The 18,994-nt window shown below is 37.1% G+C and overlaps 1 protein-coding gene across 1 annotated transcript in view; it reads left to right on the top strand.

Moving 5' to 3' along the window:
• The first annotated feature begins 829 nt into the window (after nt 1-829).
• LOC116866366 (tenascin-R-like) overlaps nt 830-18,994 on the top strand; it is a 55,955-nt gene continuing 37,790 nt past the window's right edge. Inside the window, exons 1-10 of the mRNA XM_032855372.1 lie at nt 830-842; nt 1,277-1,383; nt 2,729-2,776; nt 3,662-3,799; nt 5,789-5,921; nt 6,400-6,657; nt 8,352-8,566; nt 11,909-12,098; nt 12,206-12,511; nt 14,113-14,388. Of these exons, the coding sequence (XP_032711263.1) occupies nt 830-842; nt 1,277-1,383; nt 2,729-2,776; nt 3,662-3,799; nt 5,789-5,921; nt 6,400-6,657; nt 8,352-8,566; nt 11,909-12,098; nt 12,206-12,511; nt 14,113-14,388 (1,684 nt within the window). The remainder of the gene's footprint in view (nt 843-1,276; nt 1,384-2,728; nt 2,777-3,661; nt 3,800-5,788; nt 5,922-6,399; nt 6,658-8,351; nt 8,567-11,908; nt 12,099-12,205; nt 12,512-14,112; nt 14,389-18,994) is intronic.

The raw sequence follows: 18,994 nt of genomic DNA, 5'->3' as shown, positions 1-18,994 counted from the left end.
GAAAGAGGTGAAGATGGAAAGTGGATTTGGCCTGAGGTACTATGTAAGCAAGAGTCAGAATAGGCTTTTAAGTAAGCACCTCCGGGAGGATCATGTGTGTATTTCAGAAAGCCCACACTGGCTAACAGTGTGTAAGGGAAGTTAGGGATGCCTGACCTAGTCCGAGTATGACCTTATTGGAAGTAATTTTGACAAACCAGTACTAGTTATCAGTGTATTAAGTATTTACACTCCAGGAGCCCTCTACAAGCTTACCGTTGACTACACTCACCTTTTCAGAGATGCTGAGCTAGTAAACTGAGCCAAACGACCTGAATGAACTGAAATTCCAACTCTTAAACATGGCATATACTTTCCAGAGAGAAGGAGAGATAGCCAAGGTTATCACCTAAGCCCATGGCTGTCGGACTAGAGAGGAAATAATTGCCCTAAAAGATGTGTTAGAGGCAGAATCAAAAAGGATTTTTGAGGACAAAATTGACTTTGGATAGTGAGGGAAAGAATCTGAGGATGCCGAGTTGATAATTTGGGGAGGGGGGGGGTTGGCTGACACTCTACTCGGGAAGGGCTGGGAGAAGGATGATCATGAATTTCATTTTGGAAAGCTGGTTTTGAATTGCCTTTTGGGGACATCAGGGTGAAGAGAGCCAGTATTGAGCTGTAGATACTGCTCTGAAGCCCCGAAAGAAATGAGAGACAAGACGAGTGACTGGCGGTCTTGAATAGGACCGAAATCACAAAAGTGAACAAAATAACCCTGACTCAACAAAGGCACCCTGGCTCAAGTCCATTTTTAAGGTGGAAATGTCAGAGGATAAGGTGGAATAAGATGGAGGATCCAGGTGAGGGTGATGTCAGGGACGCCAACTGCAGCATCCAGAAAGAAGGAAGGGAAGAAAGGTGGAGATCTCAGAAAGGAGGAAGAGTTCAATCAACACTTCAAATGCTGCAGAAAATAAGCAGCAATTAAACCACAAGACCTGTTGACAGGAAAGAATGTGGCTCCACACTCAGCCACACGAATGAAGGTTAACTCAAAGCTGTGTCCGCTGAGGGCTGTTCACAGCCACCTGGTGGGCTTCTGTTTCTTTTTCACGAGAGGCCGAAATTTCCCGCTCGGGTTCTCCGTCACTGCCCTCCCCTTCCCTCCCCTTCCCTCCCTTCTTCCATGCTGACTGCCTCCTGCTCCTCCACACACCAACGTCGCGGGGCTCGCCTCCCACTGCCCTTCCCACCCGCCGCCTCTCAGCGTTTCCATGGAGACGTTCTCTTAAAGAGCCGAGGGACAGGGCCTCCAGGCGGGAACGCGACCCGGCGGAGCCCGAGCAGCGGCGGAAAGAGCTGGAGCCTCGGGGAGGAGGCTGCAAGGAGCGCGGCCGCCAGGTGGGGTGCGGCGGCGAGTCAGCGCGCCGTGGTCTGCGCCTGTGCGGCCCCGCACCTGCGCGCGAACCTTGCGAAGCGCGGGCGGGGCGGGCGTGGGCTCCTGCACAAACTCGCTGCTGCGCTGTGCGTCCCGCGCCCTGACTTCAGGGCTCTGCTCTCTGCGCGGTACCACCCTCCCACCCCACCCCGACCCCAGCGCAGCCATCCTTACAACCGGAGTCCTTTTCTCTCAACCCTGTTCCGCACTCCGTCCGCCCAAAGTTGGCTCCAGCGGCCTCCTTCTAAACCAGTGCGCCCCAGGGCAACCGCTCTCTTTCTCCATCCCGGGCGCGGACCCTGTGACTCAACAGATATGAATTTGAGCGGGGATTTGGACGTGACGAACAGGCAGCCGAGAGAGATCTTTCCACTTTGGCCTTCTTAGGAGGGTGCACAGCTTTCGCAATGCCAGTTCACACCTGGACAGCTGGCGCGGGAGATGGATACCGTAGCCCCGCGGATAGTACAGTTACCTCAGGTTGGGGGAGAATGAACAGGGTTAAACATTGCACTTTTGTGGAGGCGTCTGGATTGGATTATTACGTGTTTTTTAACTGGGTTGAATTTTATCTGAGGTAAACACCGTGACAGGAACTAAAGAGGATTTTGTAGGGAGGAATTCGCTTTACAGTGGGCCCTCTAGGGGTTTTAAAATGGATCATGGGTACCTGTTTAAGTATTTTCAGTTTTAGAAATATGTATAATACCAAGTGTGTTAATTTTTTCCGTTATATCTTTCGTTGAATGTAAAGGTCTCAGTTACCCAGGGAGTCTAGATTCCTAGGAAAAGTGACACAAGCTTTTTAGATAAATGCGCTTTAAAAATAAACTAAGTTGAAAAGAGTTAAATGTTTTTCCCATTTCATCAATAGTTTTGAAATATTTTTCTTAACGATGGTGTAATGTTAAAATGTGAGAAATTACTTCCATGAAGTAGCAGTGTGTAGGTGTTCTAAATTTCCAACAATTAAGATTAAATAGTTTCACACAATGTGATACAATTTCCTGTAATTGCCTGATAATTCATTTTATTTCTGACACCTCCTTTATACTTAATTATAGCAGCTTCTAGAAGCAAGTTACTTTGTAATTTGTTGGAAAGTACTGGCGATTCCAGTTTTATTACATGGAGGATATTAAGCAGCACCTGCTTATTAATGCCTTAACACTCAGTTGCATGAACAGTCTAACTTGAAAAGATGACATTGAAGTGATACACATACACATCTAAAGAAGGTCCAATGATTTAGTTTTGAGGCTAAAAAAAATACATGTTTAATTGAGCTGAATATACTTTATTTTTCAGATGAAGAAATCAATTATTCTATTGCTCTGGTTACAATATGTTGTTAAGGTAAGACATTTTTGAGCATTTAAAAAAAATTATTAGGGGCACCTGGGTGGCTCAGCCGGTTAAAGCCTCTGCCCTCAGCTGAGGTCATGATCCCAGGGTCCTGGTATCCCCTCATCAGGCTGTCTGCTAGATGTTGCACAGATTTGTACATGTAAATGGCATCTGTTTTCACTGCTTACACATTGTGTCAGGAAAAATCTGTGGGGAGAGCGATCAGAATTTGGTAAGATTCATGGTATAGTGAGGCATTTTAAAGTTGTTTTTGGTAGGAATTTTGATTAAGTATATCATTCTCTTGAGGTTTGAGGTGTTTTTTTTTTTTTTAATCATCGAGGGAATACATCTCCGATCCTGTGGTCTAGCTGTTTTGTCTCAGTTGCTAACATTTTCTTTCTGTAGCAATAAACTGAACCTCTGAAATAACAGAATCAAGCATTTTTTACTCTAACTTATTTCTGTTGCAAGTGTGTTATCAAGAATGTCTGTGAAATAATTTAACTCTGTAGCCATTATCATCAAAGTACATAGTGGACACACCAGGAGGGTGTGCTGTGCTTTTCCTGTGATTTTGAGTCTCTTCTTTCTCCCTGACCCCAGGAACATGGTGTTTCCAACTTCGAGAAACATGGATCTTGAATTTCCTTGCTTTCATTTTTACTTATCTTTCTTAAGTCATTTTCAAAATTATGTTTACAAATAAAGTATCCAATGGGATGTTACCTAATTCATGCATAGAAATTGAGACTGCTGAAATACTTTTCAGTTATAATTTGACATATTATGGGCTTAATTTTTCTAAGTTTTCTAATAAAATAGAAATGGTTAATAATAACCAAGAATGCATTTTTATTATATCTTTACAGTTACTTTTCTTTCCCATTTCAGATCTCAAAAAGTTTCTGTCAGATGCCCATGAATAATCAAACAACAGCAGTTTTTATTGAATGGGATGAATTTCCTAAGGCAGGAAATCCTGAATTTTATTTTTTAAAATACCAACTTGTTAATAATTTTGCTGAAAAAGTAAGACATCTTTTTTTTTTTTTACTCTGATAAGAAGTAAGCATAATGTAAATTTATTGGGACTAAATGTCACATCATAGTAGGAATTTGATAGTTATTGATAGTTTTTCTCCAATTTTATTGAGATAATAATTGACATATAACATTGTATAAGTCTAGGGTCGCCTGGGTGGCTCAGTTGGTTAGGTTTCTGCCTTCAACTCAGGTCATTATCCCAGGGCCCTGGCAACCAGCCCTGCATAGGGTTTCCACAGAAGGAAGCCTGCTTTTCCCCTCCCTCTACCTGCCTCTCCTACTGATTGTGCTCTCTCTCTCTAAATATGTTTTAGATATATTTATTTATATATAAAATATATTACTATAAATATATAATATTTATAAATATACATAATAAGTATAAAATATATAGGTATATATAAATGTATATATAAATATATAAATGCATAAAAATATATAAATGTATTTATTTAGATAGAAAACCACCCACGCATCCCAGTAAAAAAATGTTTAAAGCAAACAAACAAAACATGTATAAGTCTAAGGTATATATAATTTGATATATGTGTATGTATATGTATATATGATATAATGATTTGATATTTGTATATTGAAATGATCTGACATTTGATATTTGTATACTGTATATGGCAAAATGATGACCACAGTAAGTTTAGTTAATATGTATTAGCTCACATAATGACAAGTAGTTTTTTTCCTTATGATGAAAATTTTATGATCTACCCTGGAGCAACCTTCAAGTACACAACAATATTGTTACTTATTTTCATCATGTTCTACATTATATCTCCAGAAATTATTTATCTTATAATTAGAAATTTGTATCTTTTGGTTATCGTCACCGAGTATTCCCTCACCTCTGGCAACCACCACTCTGATCTATTTGTATGATTTTAGTTTTCTTAATTCTACATATAAGTGAGATCAGTATTTGTCTTACTCTGACTGGTTTCACTTAGCATAATAATACCTTCAGGGTCCATCCATGTCATCACAATGGCAGGATTTTCTACTTTTTTATAGCTGAATAGTATTCCCCTGTGTGTGTGTATGTCTGTGTTTGGGCATGTATATACCAGATTTTCTTTATCCATTCATCTATCAATGGACACTTTTGTTGTTTTCTATATCTTGGCTATTGTAGATAATTCTGTAGTGATCTTAGGGGTGCTGATATCTCTTTGGGATGGTAATTTTGTTTCCTACCCTTCTGGTAGTTTTAATTTTAATTTTTTTTGAGAACCTTCCATACTGTTTTCTAAAGTAGCTGCACAAATTGATATTCTCAGCAGCAGTGCACCAAGGGTTCCCTTTTCTCCATATCCCTACATAGCATTGATGATAGCCATTCTGATAGGTGCCATTTGGACACTGTAGTTTCAATTTGTATATCTCTGATGACTAATGATATTGAACACATTTTCATATGCCTGTTGGACATTTGAATATCTTCTTTGGAAAAATATTTCTTCGGGTCTTTGCCCACTTTAATTGGATTATTTGTTGTTGTTTGTTTGCTTTTTGTTATTGAGTTATAGGAGTTCATTATATATTTTGGGTATTAACCCACTATCAGATATGTGGTTTGCAAATATTTTCTCCTATTCCATAGATTGGCTTTTTCTTTTGTTGATCTTTTCTTTTGCTATGCAGTTATTGGTATTTCTTACTCTTATTTCATTAGTGTGTGAAATGTGAGCATTTTATGAAATATCTTCAATAAGTAGTCGATCAAATTATCCTTGAACTTTTTCATAGGAATGATTATATTTTTAATAATTTATGTTATACAGAGAGTAATTATTTGAGGTTATATAGTTTTATGTAAAAATAAATATTTCATATATATATTTGTATTCTATTCGAAAAATTGCTTCTTATGAAAGAAATATACAAAAGTCAAACTTTTAATGAACATACCTGACTCAGTTAATAAATATTCCCTAAGCAGATGAATCTAATTATTTACAGAATATCAAAAGCATTCTTGTAAGCCCACAAGAGCTTTCAAAATCAGTAACATTAGAGGAAAATGAAGACTATCACATCATTGTACAGTCCATAAAATATGGACAAATTTTAAGTGAAAAGTCATTTAAAATCCGTAAGTAATATGTATTTGTTGTTTGTCTGTATTGCCTAATTGTAAAAGGGAAACAATTTTATTACCAGGTAATCTGAATTTTGTAGTAATTAACAGTCATATAATGGTCAAAAATTACATCATGATGATAGTGTTTTGTGTCTTTTTTAACATAATGTAAATTTTAAAATTTAAAGGAAATTATAAACTAAGAAGAAGATTTTAATTTCTGATATTTGATGTGTACTAATATGAATAGATAGGCATAGCAGAGATGTTACATGCAATCCAGATTATCTAAAAATATTATAATGTGGATTTGTAATCTAAGTCATTTATTTCAAGGAGGGGACAGGAAACTCTCATATAGTCTAGAAAGTATTTCATAGTAGATAATTTGCTCTCCCATCATAGTGATTCTTTTGTGGCTCAACATCTTTTGTGTTTCATTCAGTTTTATTTGAATCCAACTAATTATTGTTCTTGATTTTTTTTTTAGGTAGTTTCTCAACTAGCAATATTAAAACAGTAGTGACAAGCACGAGTGTTTCTTTTAATTGGAGTTTGCTGTCTTCCAATGACATTTCAGTGTCAATATCTTTCAATAATTCTTCACAAATTATGCCAAATAATGTTACAGTTTATGAGTGGGATAATTTAAAACCTAGAAGCCTATATGCTTTTAAATTTGAATTTAAACAGTTGTATTTGGATTTTATAAATATATTGCAGAGACTGGATGTTCAAGTAGAAACAGGTATGTAGATATCTGATTCATTATTAATATATTATATATCTTGTAGATAACTTGGTAGATGTATTGTTCTTTTCAAAAGTGGCTGAGCCAAGTATTAGCTACAGGAAACTGCTTGTAAGTGAACCAGCATAGTTCCTTTTTTCTAACTATATCATTCTGGTATTTGACTGATTTATTGAACAAGCTGGATTTAGAACTTAACAAGCTGGTTAAGAACTTTGTTTCCTTCCACCACTTTTTAAAAATGAAACCAAGTGGGTTCTCTTTTCTTTAGTTCTGGCAACTATTGATAGCTTTTTTTTTTTTTTTTTAGTTTTTTTTTTTTTTTTTTTATTTGACAGAAAGAGACACAGTGAGAGAGGGAACACAAGCAGTGAGAGAGGAAGAGGGAGAAGAAGAAGAAGGTTTCCTGACGAGCAGGAAGCCTGATATGGGGCTCGATCCCAGGACCGTGGGATCATGACCTGAGCCAAAGGCAGACGCTTAACTGACTGAGCCACCCAGGCACCACTATTGATCGCTTTTTAGGTGACTTTAAAATATCAATGAATGGTCTTATCTTCAGGTATTAATAGATCCATTAAAATCCATAAAAATATCAATCTTTCATCCTATATAAGGCTTCTTCATTATTCATCCCCAGTCGGACGTGACCAAAATTTGGAATACTCCAAGGGATAAGGGAATGTGTTTAATTTTTTTGTGGCTTCCTAGATCCACTTCCTTCCTCCACATGGTGAAAAAAGATTTAAGAGAAAAGGAGAGAGTCATAGACCCTAATAACGGCAACACACTGTGATGGGCTGTGTGCTATTTTAATACCCTATATAGGAATAAACTTTGAACTCCAGTATACAATTACAAGTGAAAGAGAGAAACACGTCAGTAGTAAGAAAAAGATAGTAAGGTAATTAAAGCATCCCCTCTTCCCATCCTCCTTCTCCTTCCTGTGAAAAAAGAAGACAACAGTTTGTTCAAAAGATCCTTCTTACATATCCCCAATATGTTGGGTTGAAGCACTGATAAAATATCTACTCTCCCGGCACCTGGGTGGCTCAGTGGGAGCCCGCTTCCCCCAGCCCCTCTCTGCCTGCATCTTTGCCTACTTGTGATCTATCTCTGTGAAATAAATAAATAAAATCTTTAAAAAAAAAAATCTACTCTCAATAGGTTGGTATTTTCCCCAGTCTTTCCATGGTGTATAATCTTAGAGAAAAAGTCTAAGTGTTTTCTGGAAAGTGAACCCATTTGAAGTCAAGTAGAAATAGCAGAGAGCAGAATTCTTAGCAAGTGTTATATCTAGTTCTCTAAAATAAAGATAAACCTGAAAAGTCTCTAAAATATACACTTAAAAATTCTCCGCCAACATAAGAGTGATAGAAAGGGCAAGCTAAAGTGACTTAGAAAGAAAAGAAAAAAAACTGTGGTTTTATTTTAATTAAGTTATAATTGGACAATAATTCTGCATAATTAATTCTTAGAAACTACTTAAAACTATTTTGATTGTTTGTCACCCATTTGCTACTTGAATAATAGCAACTTTAGCGCTTTTACTGGTTTGGGAGAACTACAGGGAAAGTGCACAATTAATGCTATGAGATTTTCATGATTAATTACTATAAATGTTAAGAAATGTACTAATGAAATGTTATATTACTGAATTCATCTTTCACAGAACATTTTTCTTTTGGTAGGTTCATGTTCACGAGGATGGCTAGCATTAAGAAACAGCTGTTACAAAATTAGCAAAGAGAGTGTGCCATGGAATATAGCCCAGCGACGCTGTAGGTTATCCTTAAGTTCTGCACACCTTGTGGATATAAAAAATGAAGAGGAAAAAAAATTTATAATTTCACTTCTCAGGTCAAAAAATCAAATAATAATATGGACTGGTCTTAATGACTTGAAGGTTAGTCAATGTAAAGAAGTGCATATATCATGATAAAGCTATGTTTCCTTCCTTCCTTCTTCCTTCCTCTCTTCCCTCCCCTCTCCTACCATTCTCTTCCGTTCTCTTTCCTTCCTTTTTTGCTTTCCTTCCTTTTCTCCTCCCTCCCTCCCCCTCTTCCTTCCTTCTTCCATCATGCACTAAATATTTAGAGTACTTCTTATAAGCCAGACACTGTTTCATTCTCCGTTTCTCTATCTCAATCTTTCCCTCCCTCCTTGCCTCCCCATCACCTTTCTTTAGAGCAGTTTAGGTTCATAACAAAATTGAGGGGAAGGTACAGAGATTTCCCACATACCCCGTCTCCACACATAAATAGCTTCCCCCATTATCAGCATCCCCCACCAGAGTGGTACAGTTGTTAACAACCGAGGAACATATACTGGCAACATTGTAATCACCCAAAATTCATAAGTTTACATTATGGTTCACTTTTAGTACTGTATATTCTCTAGGTTTGGATAAATGTATAATGACATACACTGATTATTTTGGTATCATGCAAAATACTTTCATCCACCTAAAATCCTCTGTTCTCTGCCTATTTGTCTCTTCCCACCCCCTTCACTCTCTTTGTAGGCATCTATTTCTTTCCATGATTTTGTTTTAATTTTGGTCTTCCCCAGACCTGTTTTAAATGTGGATGATGTCACCCATTTCTTATTTACCACCTAGCTCAATTGTTCTTATGTATTTACGTAGCCCACTTTTCTCTTCTGCGTTCCAGACATCAAATTTTCTTCTTTTTTAAAGAAGATTTAAAAAAAAAAAGATTTTATTTTTTTCTTTGACAGAGAGAGAGCACCCACAGGCAGGGGGAGTGGCAGACAGAGGGAGAGGGAGAAGCAGGGTCCCCGTAGAGCAAGGAGCTCAATGCGGGGCTCCATCCCAGCAACGTGGAATCATGATCTGAGCCAAAGGCAGGCTCTTAACTGACTGAGCCACCCAGGCACCCCTATCTTATTTTCTTCTGATTATCTCTTTAGGAATTTTCCACAGACACTTCAAGATTGCCCAGACTGTCCTTTCCTTCCTGCCAACCTGCTCTACTTCCTCTATTTCTCACCTCTGTGAAAAACAGAATAATGTGAAATTGAAACTATGGAATATAGAAATTTTGTTCATTTTATTTTTTTATTTAAAACACCCAGGTTCGTGCTCGTTTTGGCAGCACATATACTAAAATTGGAATGATAAAACATCCAGGTTCATGAAATTTAATTTTACTAAAAGAGTTATAGAAAGATCTAAAGATCTTATACAATACCAGTGAAATAAGGAATGTGTGATATTTTCTCCCAACATTCTTATCACTATGGAAAATCTTACAAAATTTCATTTTGGTCAGCTTTTTGTAGGAAAACCCAAGACATAGCATAGTTATCTCTCTCTACTCTGTGTTTTCTTCTTGATGATCCATTTATTAAAAATTTCCTTCCACTCAAAAATAAATCTGTTCTCTACCAGATAGCCTGACCTCTAGGGACCCAAGACACATCAGTTTGATACCATTTTTTTTTTCCCCCCTGTGGAACTTTGCATCAGCTTGAGGAAAACTATTGACAGTCTTTTTTTTTTTTTTTTTAAAGATTTTTAAAATTTCTTAGAGAGGGTGAGAGGGACAGAGGGAGAGACAGTCTTAAGCAGACTCTGTCCTGAGTGCAAAGCCTGACTTGGGGCTTGATCACATGACCCTGAGATCATGACCTGAGGTGAACCCCGAGAGTCCTAGCTTAAATGACTGTACCACCCAGGTGCCCTTTATTGACAGTCTTTAATCGCATTTTCATCATTCTCTTTTGGGGCCTCCTTTATCTTTTCACAGTCAGGGAATGAAGTTCTAATAAAGATTCCTCAAATCACAGTTCATCTCTGACTCTCCCAAGCCGGCCTCCCAGCATGCAGTCTCTTTTCAAGTAGACCAGTTAGTGTATATATATCGTTGTTTCCTGCTGTTAGCATGATTGTTATAAACTGTTAAATTAGAATGTACTCTTCTAGTAGTTCTTGTTACTGGTTTCTAGTATCAGGTTCAGGTCATATGGTCATGACAGCCAAAGTGAGGGTGCCCAAGGCATCATGATGGTTGCTGTGAATTATTCAAAGGGGTCTAAGATACAGTCTCTGCTTTTATGATACTTAAAAATAATTTAGGAGGTAAATGAAACGTCAAAGTAACTATTAAGAAAAACTTCCTTTATAATAATAGCTGAGTCCTATAGTGTCTCCTAAGTGCAAAGCACCATTCTGTGTTTTTTACTTGTATACCATATGAGGAAATTAGAGCACAGGAAGTTAACTTGCCCATGTGGACATGCATCAGAGTCTGCTCTTAACCATTATATTCTATAACCTCTACGTTAAGCTGGTCTCTTGAGGTTAACATCAAAGTCACCTCTTGGGTTATAATCCCTGTGGCAGGTAGTGAAAGCCATCACCTCATTCACTCTTGCTGAATAAGTATGAGTTTGTTACTCGACTTTGAGGATAAAGACAGTGTCTTATTCATCATTGTACCCCAGCTTCCAGTTAGGGCCTGGCACTCAGCAGGAATGTGATGAAGGAAAGATTAATAGTTCTGTCTTCCAATCTAGAAAGTTTAAACAGGTAACTCTCATTTAGTTCTCACAACAAATGTATGAGGGAAGTACTGTTATTGTTCTCATTTATAGATAGGGAAGATGGAGCTCAGAAAAATCCTGGTCACACTGCTAAGAGAAGGCCCTTCCAGGCTTTGAATCTGTGTCAGTCTGACCAGTGCTCTGTGCCCTGACCACTTACGTGTACTGTCTCCTAGCCTCTGTCTTTTTGCTAAGCTGCAGCCCACTATGTGCAGTTTTTCAAGGAAAGAGTATTCTTCTATTTTGTCAGGTGGAATTGGAACAGATTGTTTTAACATCTCTTACCTTTGAGCATTGAGGTTGGTGATATTCACTAGTGACATCCCTTAGTAGAAAGGTATCAACAACCTCCCTTGATGCCTCTGGCTTATTCGGTGAGCTGAAATAAAGTAACTAATCTGTAATGAATAGTGGGTCTGTACTTGGCATTGTGTTGGACCTTTACCTGCACTGCCTCTGTAATTAATTTAGGATATTGGTTCTATTATCACAGCCATTTTATGGATTAGAAAATAAAAGCTTAATGTGAGACTCAGCAATTTGCTTGAAGACATAAGGCTAATGGGTGAATAAAAGTGAACTCTGTCTCTGGCTCTGATAACTCATGAAGGATACATATATTTGAAGATATGACACCTGTTTCTTGTTCTCAGCTTAATTTCTCGGCTTAATCTTATTTCAGAAGGACGGTCATCTCACATGGATAGATGGATCATCTTTTGGTCTTAAGAAAAATGAAACCTTTTCTTTTCCACTGCTACCCAAGAATGAAACAGATTGCTACATTTTGCAGCAAAATGCAACTGGATCAAACTATTTCTTTACAAGATTTTTCTGTTATGTTCCACTGCCATATATTTGCAAATATGAACGTAATTATTTTTATTAATATTCTTATACCATGTAGCTCACTGTCATTATTGTAAAGATAGAATTATGATTTCTAGTTACAAACAATCCTCCTCTGTATTTTTTTCAGCACCTTCTCTGCAGGAAAACCTTTTGATAAGTATAAAGGATGTTGGAACAACTGAAGTTGTATTTGGTTGGCATAATCGGAATGTTTGGAACACTTTGAATAAGTGGCTAAAACTGGGATATAAAATTATCATTAAGTATTATTTATATTATACAGAAGAACAATATTTTGAAAGCATATCCCCAAATACTACAGAAAAAACAATTACCAAATTGTTTCCTGGCCATATTTACAGATTTTTACTCTTTGCAGTAAATAAATGGGAGGCAAGAACTATGTTAAGTTCAGTATTTATTGTTGAAACACGTAAGTTACAAAACCTCTGAAAATATGATTTTTCAGTTATTGAATATCATAACTAGCAGATATTTCCTGAGGGTCTCGTATTTTCTCATAACACTCTTGGCATACCTAGATCTTTAAACATTTTAAATTACAGTGAATCTGTGTATGTCTTTGACTTACCTATTAAACTATATAGCCATAAGGGCAGGAACTATATCTTACTTGTCTTAACAACACCAACTAGACTGGTGTCCAGTGCACAGTGGATATCAAGACTTTTTTTTTTTTTTTTTGGAACTTAAGTTTTGATATGTACTAAGAGCAGGAGATAAACAGACATGCATTGTGGATTTTGGAAGACTTGCAATGAAGAGAATTAGGAAGAAAAGTAAAAGCAAACAAAAGATAGCAAGGTGTAGGAAAATGTAAGAGCCTAAATTATCAATAACTTAGTGATACATTTAATAAGTGCTTTCTAGAATTCAGAAGATGGGTGATGGGAAGACTCATGAAAAGGGGAGGCTTAGATTCAAACTTAAAGGAAAACACATTGTGAGCAAAAGTATGGAGACAGCAGTTCATGGGAAAAGAATAGTGTAGGTTAACTGGAAAAGATTTCCTCAGGCATGAAGGTAAAAACAGTTGGAGTGGTGAAGTGTACCAGATTTGGGAGTGCTAGGGGTGTGAATCTCAGATGGTTGGACTTGACCTTAGAAGCATTGGAAATCCATTAAGTGACGTTTCTAAAACTCGCTTTACCTTTTATGAAACACTTTAATGCATAATCTCACAAAGGTCGTAACTCAGCTCTGGGAGTAGCTATATAGAAAAGAGAAAACTGAGCTTCAAAAAGGTTAAATAAACTGACCAGAGCAACATGCTTTGTTAAGCCACACAGGAACCCAGATGGTCTTGTTTTAACTCTTGAGCTATTACTTCTAAAGAAAGGATCGAAAGGAATGAGTGTACTCTGTGTGTGTGTGTGTGTGTGTGTGTGTGTGTGTGTGTGTGTGTTTGGAGGTTAGGGATGGATATGGGTTTGAGGTTGGTATGTGCAAGGTGTTTTTTAAAGAAAATTAATCCGGAAGGATGTGTTAGAAAAACCACTGACTGGGATTGGTTGAAATGCTTTGGTGTAGGGAAAGATTTCTGCGAGGATGAATACTTGATGTCTAGTGATGACAGAAATGAAGAATAAGGAATAGGAGGTCCCTGCTCTCTAGTCTGACAAGGCAGAAGGGTTAAGAGGCATTTAAGATATGATCACAGAATGCCAGAAATGCCATTTTTGGTGGTTTTGTTATAAAAATAATGATTGAACCAATAACAGAGGTCAAACGATTTGTGCAGTGCTCTCCATTCCTTATCTCATTTAATCTTCTTAATAATGTTCCAATATAGCTACTACTGTAATTCCCATTGTACAGTCAAAAAAATAGAGGCTCAGGGAGAGTAAATAATTTACTCAGGGAGTAGAGACATACAATGGAAAAGCCACGACTCAAATCCAGTTTTCCTTTTCTCCAACGTAGAATATTAGGGAAGTACTGAGAGGTGCTAGAGCACTCTGCCACATTATATCACTAATATGATGTATTTTTCTGATTTTTGAAATCTCCCAGGCCCATTATCAGCTAAGAATGTCACAGTGACTCTTTTGACCCCAACAGAAGTATTTTTACACTGGAATCCTCCAGATCTTATGTCTTTTCACCATTATCTTGTGACTATTTTGGATGTGGAAAACAGTAAATCAGAAGAGGTGCTTGTTGAAAAATTCAGCACATCAGTGAAAATTGGAGATTTGAAATCTTTCCATCATTATCAGATACATCTATTCAGTGTTGGGGCAAGAGGAACTTTAAGCTGCTTTGAGAGACCTATTTCAGCCATTACAGGTAAGCAAAGGCCGATTTTGCCTTTCAATAAAAAATTTAAACTTCATGTTTTGAAATTTATTTAAGTTTAATTATGTTGATCCTTCATGGGTATAAATACAGTTAAACATTTGAGTGTTGAATCAAAATCTCACATAGATTCTGCGTACTAAATTCGTTTAGATTTACATGAACTCTTTAAACATCTGCGTTGTTCCTACCAGAGTTCCTAGAAGACATACTTCTTATAATAGCCTTGGCTGGGAAATAAGTTCTCATGAAACATAAAAATTAGTTCATCCGCTTCTAGATCCAACAAATTGGTCTGCATATTCTTTTACTCAAATTCATTTTCTTACACAGCGTGAGGAGTTCACCTCTAGGGGGCAGTATCACTACAGGACTTTGGGCAATTGCATTTATAATCCTTCACCTCCACATGCCAATTTTGAATTCTTGTCTGGAAAATAATCATTAGAGTAATCCATCTTTTAATAAAGCAGTAGATATATTCCTATGAGTCATTTTTTTTTTTGGAAAAGATTAGAGTATTATATGAAACAACGCATAGCTAAACACTTTTTGGAGTATATTCCTGTGTGTGTAATATGTGTATGGTTTGTGCATGTGTATTTAACATGCCTATATGCAAAGTTCTTTAGCTGAAATTCCAGTCAACTCAGAATAGCTAAAATTTAAACATGCTAGACCAAGGTGGGAGAAATGGAAAATGTGCACAGCCATAGAGCAATTAGCCTTCTCATACTTACTGGGAATACTTGCAAAACTTTGAGAATAAGAACAACCAAACGTGCTATTTAATGAGAACTAAATGCAAATGCTTAACATACATGTATTCAGTGTTGCAAATCCTAAGCAAAAGTATTTTTCCAAATGGATTAGATAGCCGATTTTTTCTCTTCCTGGAGCTCATTCAAAGCTCCCTTCAATGGATAAATGCTTGGTTGACTCTTTTACACTTACGAAGATGCTTTCTTTTCTTTTTCTTTTTTTATTATATATGCTTCATGTGTACAATATTATAATTCAACATCTCTATACACTACACAGTGATCATTCAAAAGTCTAGTTACCCTCCATCATGCTGCCCTTGACCCCCTTTACCCTTTTTGCTTACTCTCCAATACAGATCCTCTCCAGTAACCATTGGTCTCTTCTCTGTAAATGCTTCTGTTTGTAACTGACAGGAAGACTGGGAGGATTTCTCATAGATTTGTTCATTTTAAAGTCAAATTAGAATCTTCCATGGCATATACCTATTTACTAGAGGGACAGGAAGAAGGTACATGTGTGTCTGCACTTTTAATTTTGGGGTCATTTGCTCTATGTATTAACTGTAAGCTGACATAGCAGTGCATATGTAGGAATTAGTAATCCCGTGTTCTTTTACTCTCTTAAGCTTAACGCAATATCCTTTTTTCATTCATTATTCACTCAATAAATTATTTTTTTAGTATCAGTAATAGGTACTAGAGATGACTAGTATCTAGACTAGAACCATAATAGGTACTAGAGATGCAAAGATGAATAAAACCTAGCTTCTGACTTTAAAGGGCTATGTGCTAATAGAGTGAGACAAGTAATTTAAAAAACAGTGATAATGCTGTCTTACAGTTGCAATTATAAGGGTTCTGCTCTGGGGACTATGGGCCCATAAGAAGGATCAGTTAACCCAGAAGTCTTCTGGTGCAGTCATGAACTGCTTCAGGAGGAAGAATAGGAGTTAGCCAGGGGGCAAGAGCATGCTGTGAGTAGGGCAAACAGCAAGTGCACAGGCAGAGAGGACCAAAAAAAAGGCATCTAGGTAGCCATACCTGGGAAAGCCAGAACTTTTAGAGAGGACTGACATTTGAACATTAGCAAATTGGCAAGTAGTTTGGCAAGGCTGAAGTATGGGGGCATGCAGAGAATCTAGAAAATGTAAGCTAGGCACAGAACAGGAAGAGCTTTCATACGTATTAAGGAGTATATTTTATTCAGTAAAATTTAACTTTTACGGGTCGTGAAGTCTTTTGAGAATGTGGAAAGATTAATGGACCCTTGCCCATAAAAATGCACATGCATAAACAGAAATTTCTGTGAGTAATTATAGGGCTATCACAGACTTACCAGATCTCATCTTTTCCTCAATCTCTGCTTATGTGTGGCATTCATAGATTTCATCTAAGTCCTGCACTGAAGTAAATGTTTGTGAGTTTTGCAATCACACAAGAACAAAGATCTGAAGTTGTTTCACCCTGGAATCTTGTGGGCAGCTTATCTAATTGGATTATTCTAGCATCCTCTGATCATTTTTATATACATAATTAATTTCAATGCCTATAGTCAGACCAGCTACAATTTTGTGAAGTTGTATAGGATGAGCAGATTATGGGTCTGACCCAGAGTGATATTTTCCTAAGAACTAAAAATATGGTCGGCCTTTATTGAGTTGATAGGAAGTGAATCTCGAAACAGATTAAAAGTCAAGTTACAGTTTTTGCGAACAAACTAATTATGAAAATTGTAGAGAATTCTTTGAAGATTATTTAAAGTATAACTACTGAACAGTTTAAAATTACATAATTATTCTTGGACATAAATTAATGATCTTTGTTTTGGTGAACTATTGAAAGTTCAGAGGAAGTATATGACATGGGATAAACAATTAAGACTAAAAGGAGGGGATTACTATTTTCAGAGAATTGTATAGTATTAAAAATCACAAGGTTGATAGTCATGTAAATTGTATAAGGAGCTAATTAACCCCAAGTATTTTCTTCAGTTATTATGATAGACTATCAAGAGCTCTCTGATGATTTTCTGTAAGAATAGCAACCACAACCTGGTATCATCCTATTTTCAAATATATATTACACCTTTCAGAAATTAGAAAAGTAATATAAAGTTATAACTATTTCTAGGATAAATACCAGTCCCAAAGTTTAAAAAAAATCTACATGTTAATAACTCCCAAGTCTATATCTTCAGCCCCCAGACATTACTCCTGAGCTTCAGACTTATATATGTTTACAGTAATACATCTTATTTGGATATCTGATAGACATCTTAAATCCAGTTGTCCAAAATGGAACTACAGATGTTTCCACCCAAATCTGCTGTACCTACAACTATGTCAGGTCAATTCATGGCTATTTCATTCATCCGGTTGTTTAGGTCAAAAACCTTGAAGGCATCCTCAGCTCTTCTGTTTTTCTCACAGCCTACACCCTAGCTGTCAGGAAATCCTACTGTTTCTATCTTTGCAATGAATCTAGAATCTGAATACTTCTCCCTGCTTTCCTTATGGTTGCTGTTATCCAGGCCACCATTTTCTCTTGCCAGGAGTCCTGGGCTTGCCTCCTCTGTTTCAACCATTGGCTCTCTCTGTGGTTGGTTATTAACATTAACACCCAAGTGATTCTTTTTTTTTTTTTTTTCCTTTAAAGATTTTATTTACTTATTTGACAGAGAGAGAGATCACAAGTAGACAGAGAGAGAAGGGGACGCAGGCTCCCCGCTGAGCAGAGAGCCTGATGTGGGGCTCGATCCCAGGACCCTGAGATCATGACCCGAGCCGAAGGCGGAGGCTTTAACCCACTGAGCCACCCAGGTGCCCCCAAGTGATTCTTATAAATTTAGGCGAGATCATGCTTCTGCATATAACTGTAGTTGCTACCTACTTTGTTCAAAGTAAAAGCCCATGAAACCTCTGGGTTTCTGTTATCCCCTGACCTCATTCTACTACTTTCTCCTTTCACTCTGGTTTTCTGTGTTTGAAGATAACAAGTAAACTCCCACCATGTAAAAGCTTTTACTTAAGCTGTTTTTTTTTTTTCCCCTGCCTAGAAAACTCTTCTTCCAGATATTGAATATCTATCTTTTTAAAAAATTTACTATGTTCAGTTAGCCAATATATAGTACATCATTAGTTTTTGATGTAGTATTCAAAGATGTATTAGTTGCGTATAACACTCAGTGCTCATCAGATCACGTGTCCTCCTTCATGCCCATCACCTAACCCCATTCCCCTACCCACTCCCTTCTGTAACCCTCAGTTTGTTTCCCTGGAGTCCAAGTGTCTCATTGTCTCCCTCTCTGATTTCTTCCCATTAAGTTTTCCCTCCCTTCCCCTGTGGTCTTCTGAGCTATTCCTTATGTTCTACACATGAATGAAACCATATGATAATTGTCTTTCTCTGCTTAACTTACTTCACTTAGCAAAATCCCTTCCAGTTCCATCCATGTCAATGTAAATGATAGGTATTCATCCTTTCTAATGGCTGAGTAATATTCCATTGTATATATGAACCACATCTTCTACTTCCTTAACCTCCTTCCAATGCTTAGCTCAAAATCTCATCTTTTCAAAGACACCTGCCCTGGATTCCCTATTTAATACCACAACTTCCCCCCAAAGCCACCTCATTCCTGGGCTCCCCAGCCTTAGCTTATTTTTTCTTTTTTCCCTTAGCCTTATCATATCTAAAGTACTATATAATATTTACATTTATTTTATGATTGTTTATTGTGTATTTCCACCCATTACAATATAAACTGCATAAGGCAGTGATCTTTGTTATTTTTTGTGCTGGTGATTGCCTGGTATGTTAGTAGGTGCCATACA

This window comes from Lontra canadensis, unplaced genomic scaffold (genome assembly GCF_010015895.1).
Source record: "Lontra canadensis isolate GAN:19392208 unplaced genomic scaffold, GSC_riverotter_1.0 scaffold9, whole genome shotgun sequence".
In the NCBI taxonomy this organism is placed as follows: domain Eukaryota; kingdom Metazoa; phylum Chordata; class Mammalia; order Carnivora; family Mustelidae; genus Lontra; species Lontra canadensis.
This window is presented reverse-complemented; position numbering and strand designations above follow the sequence as displayed.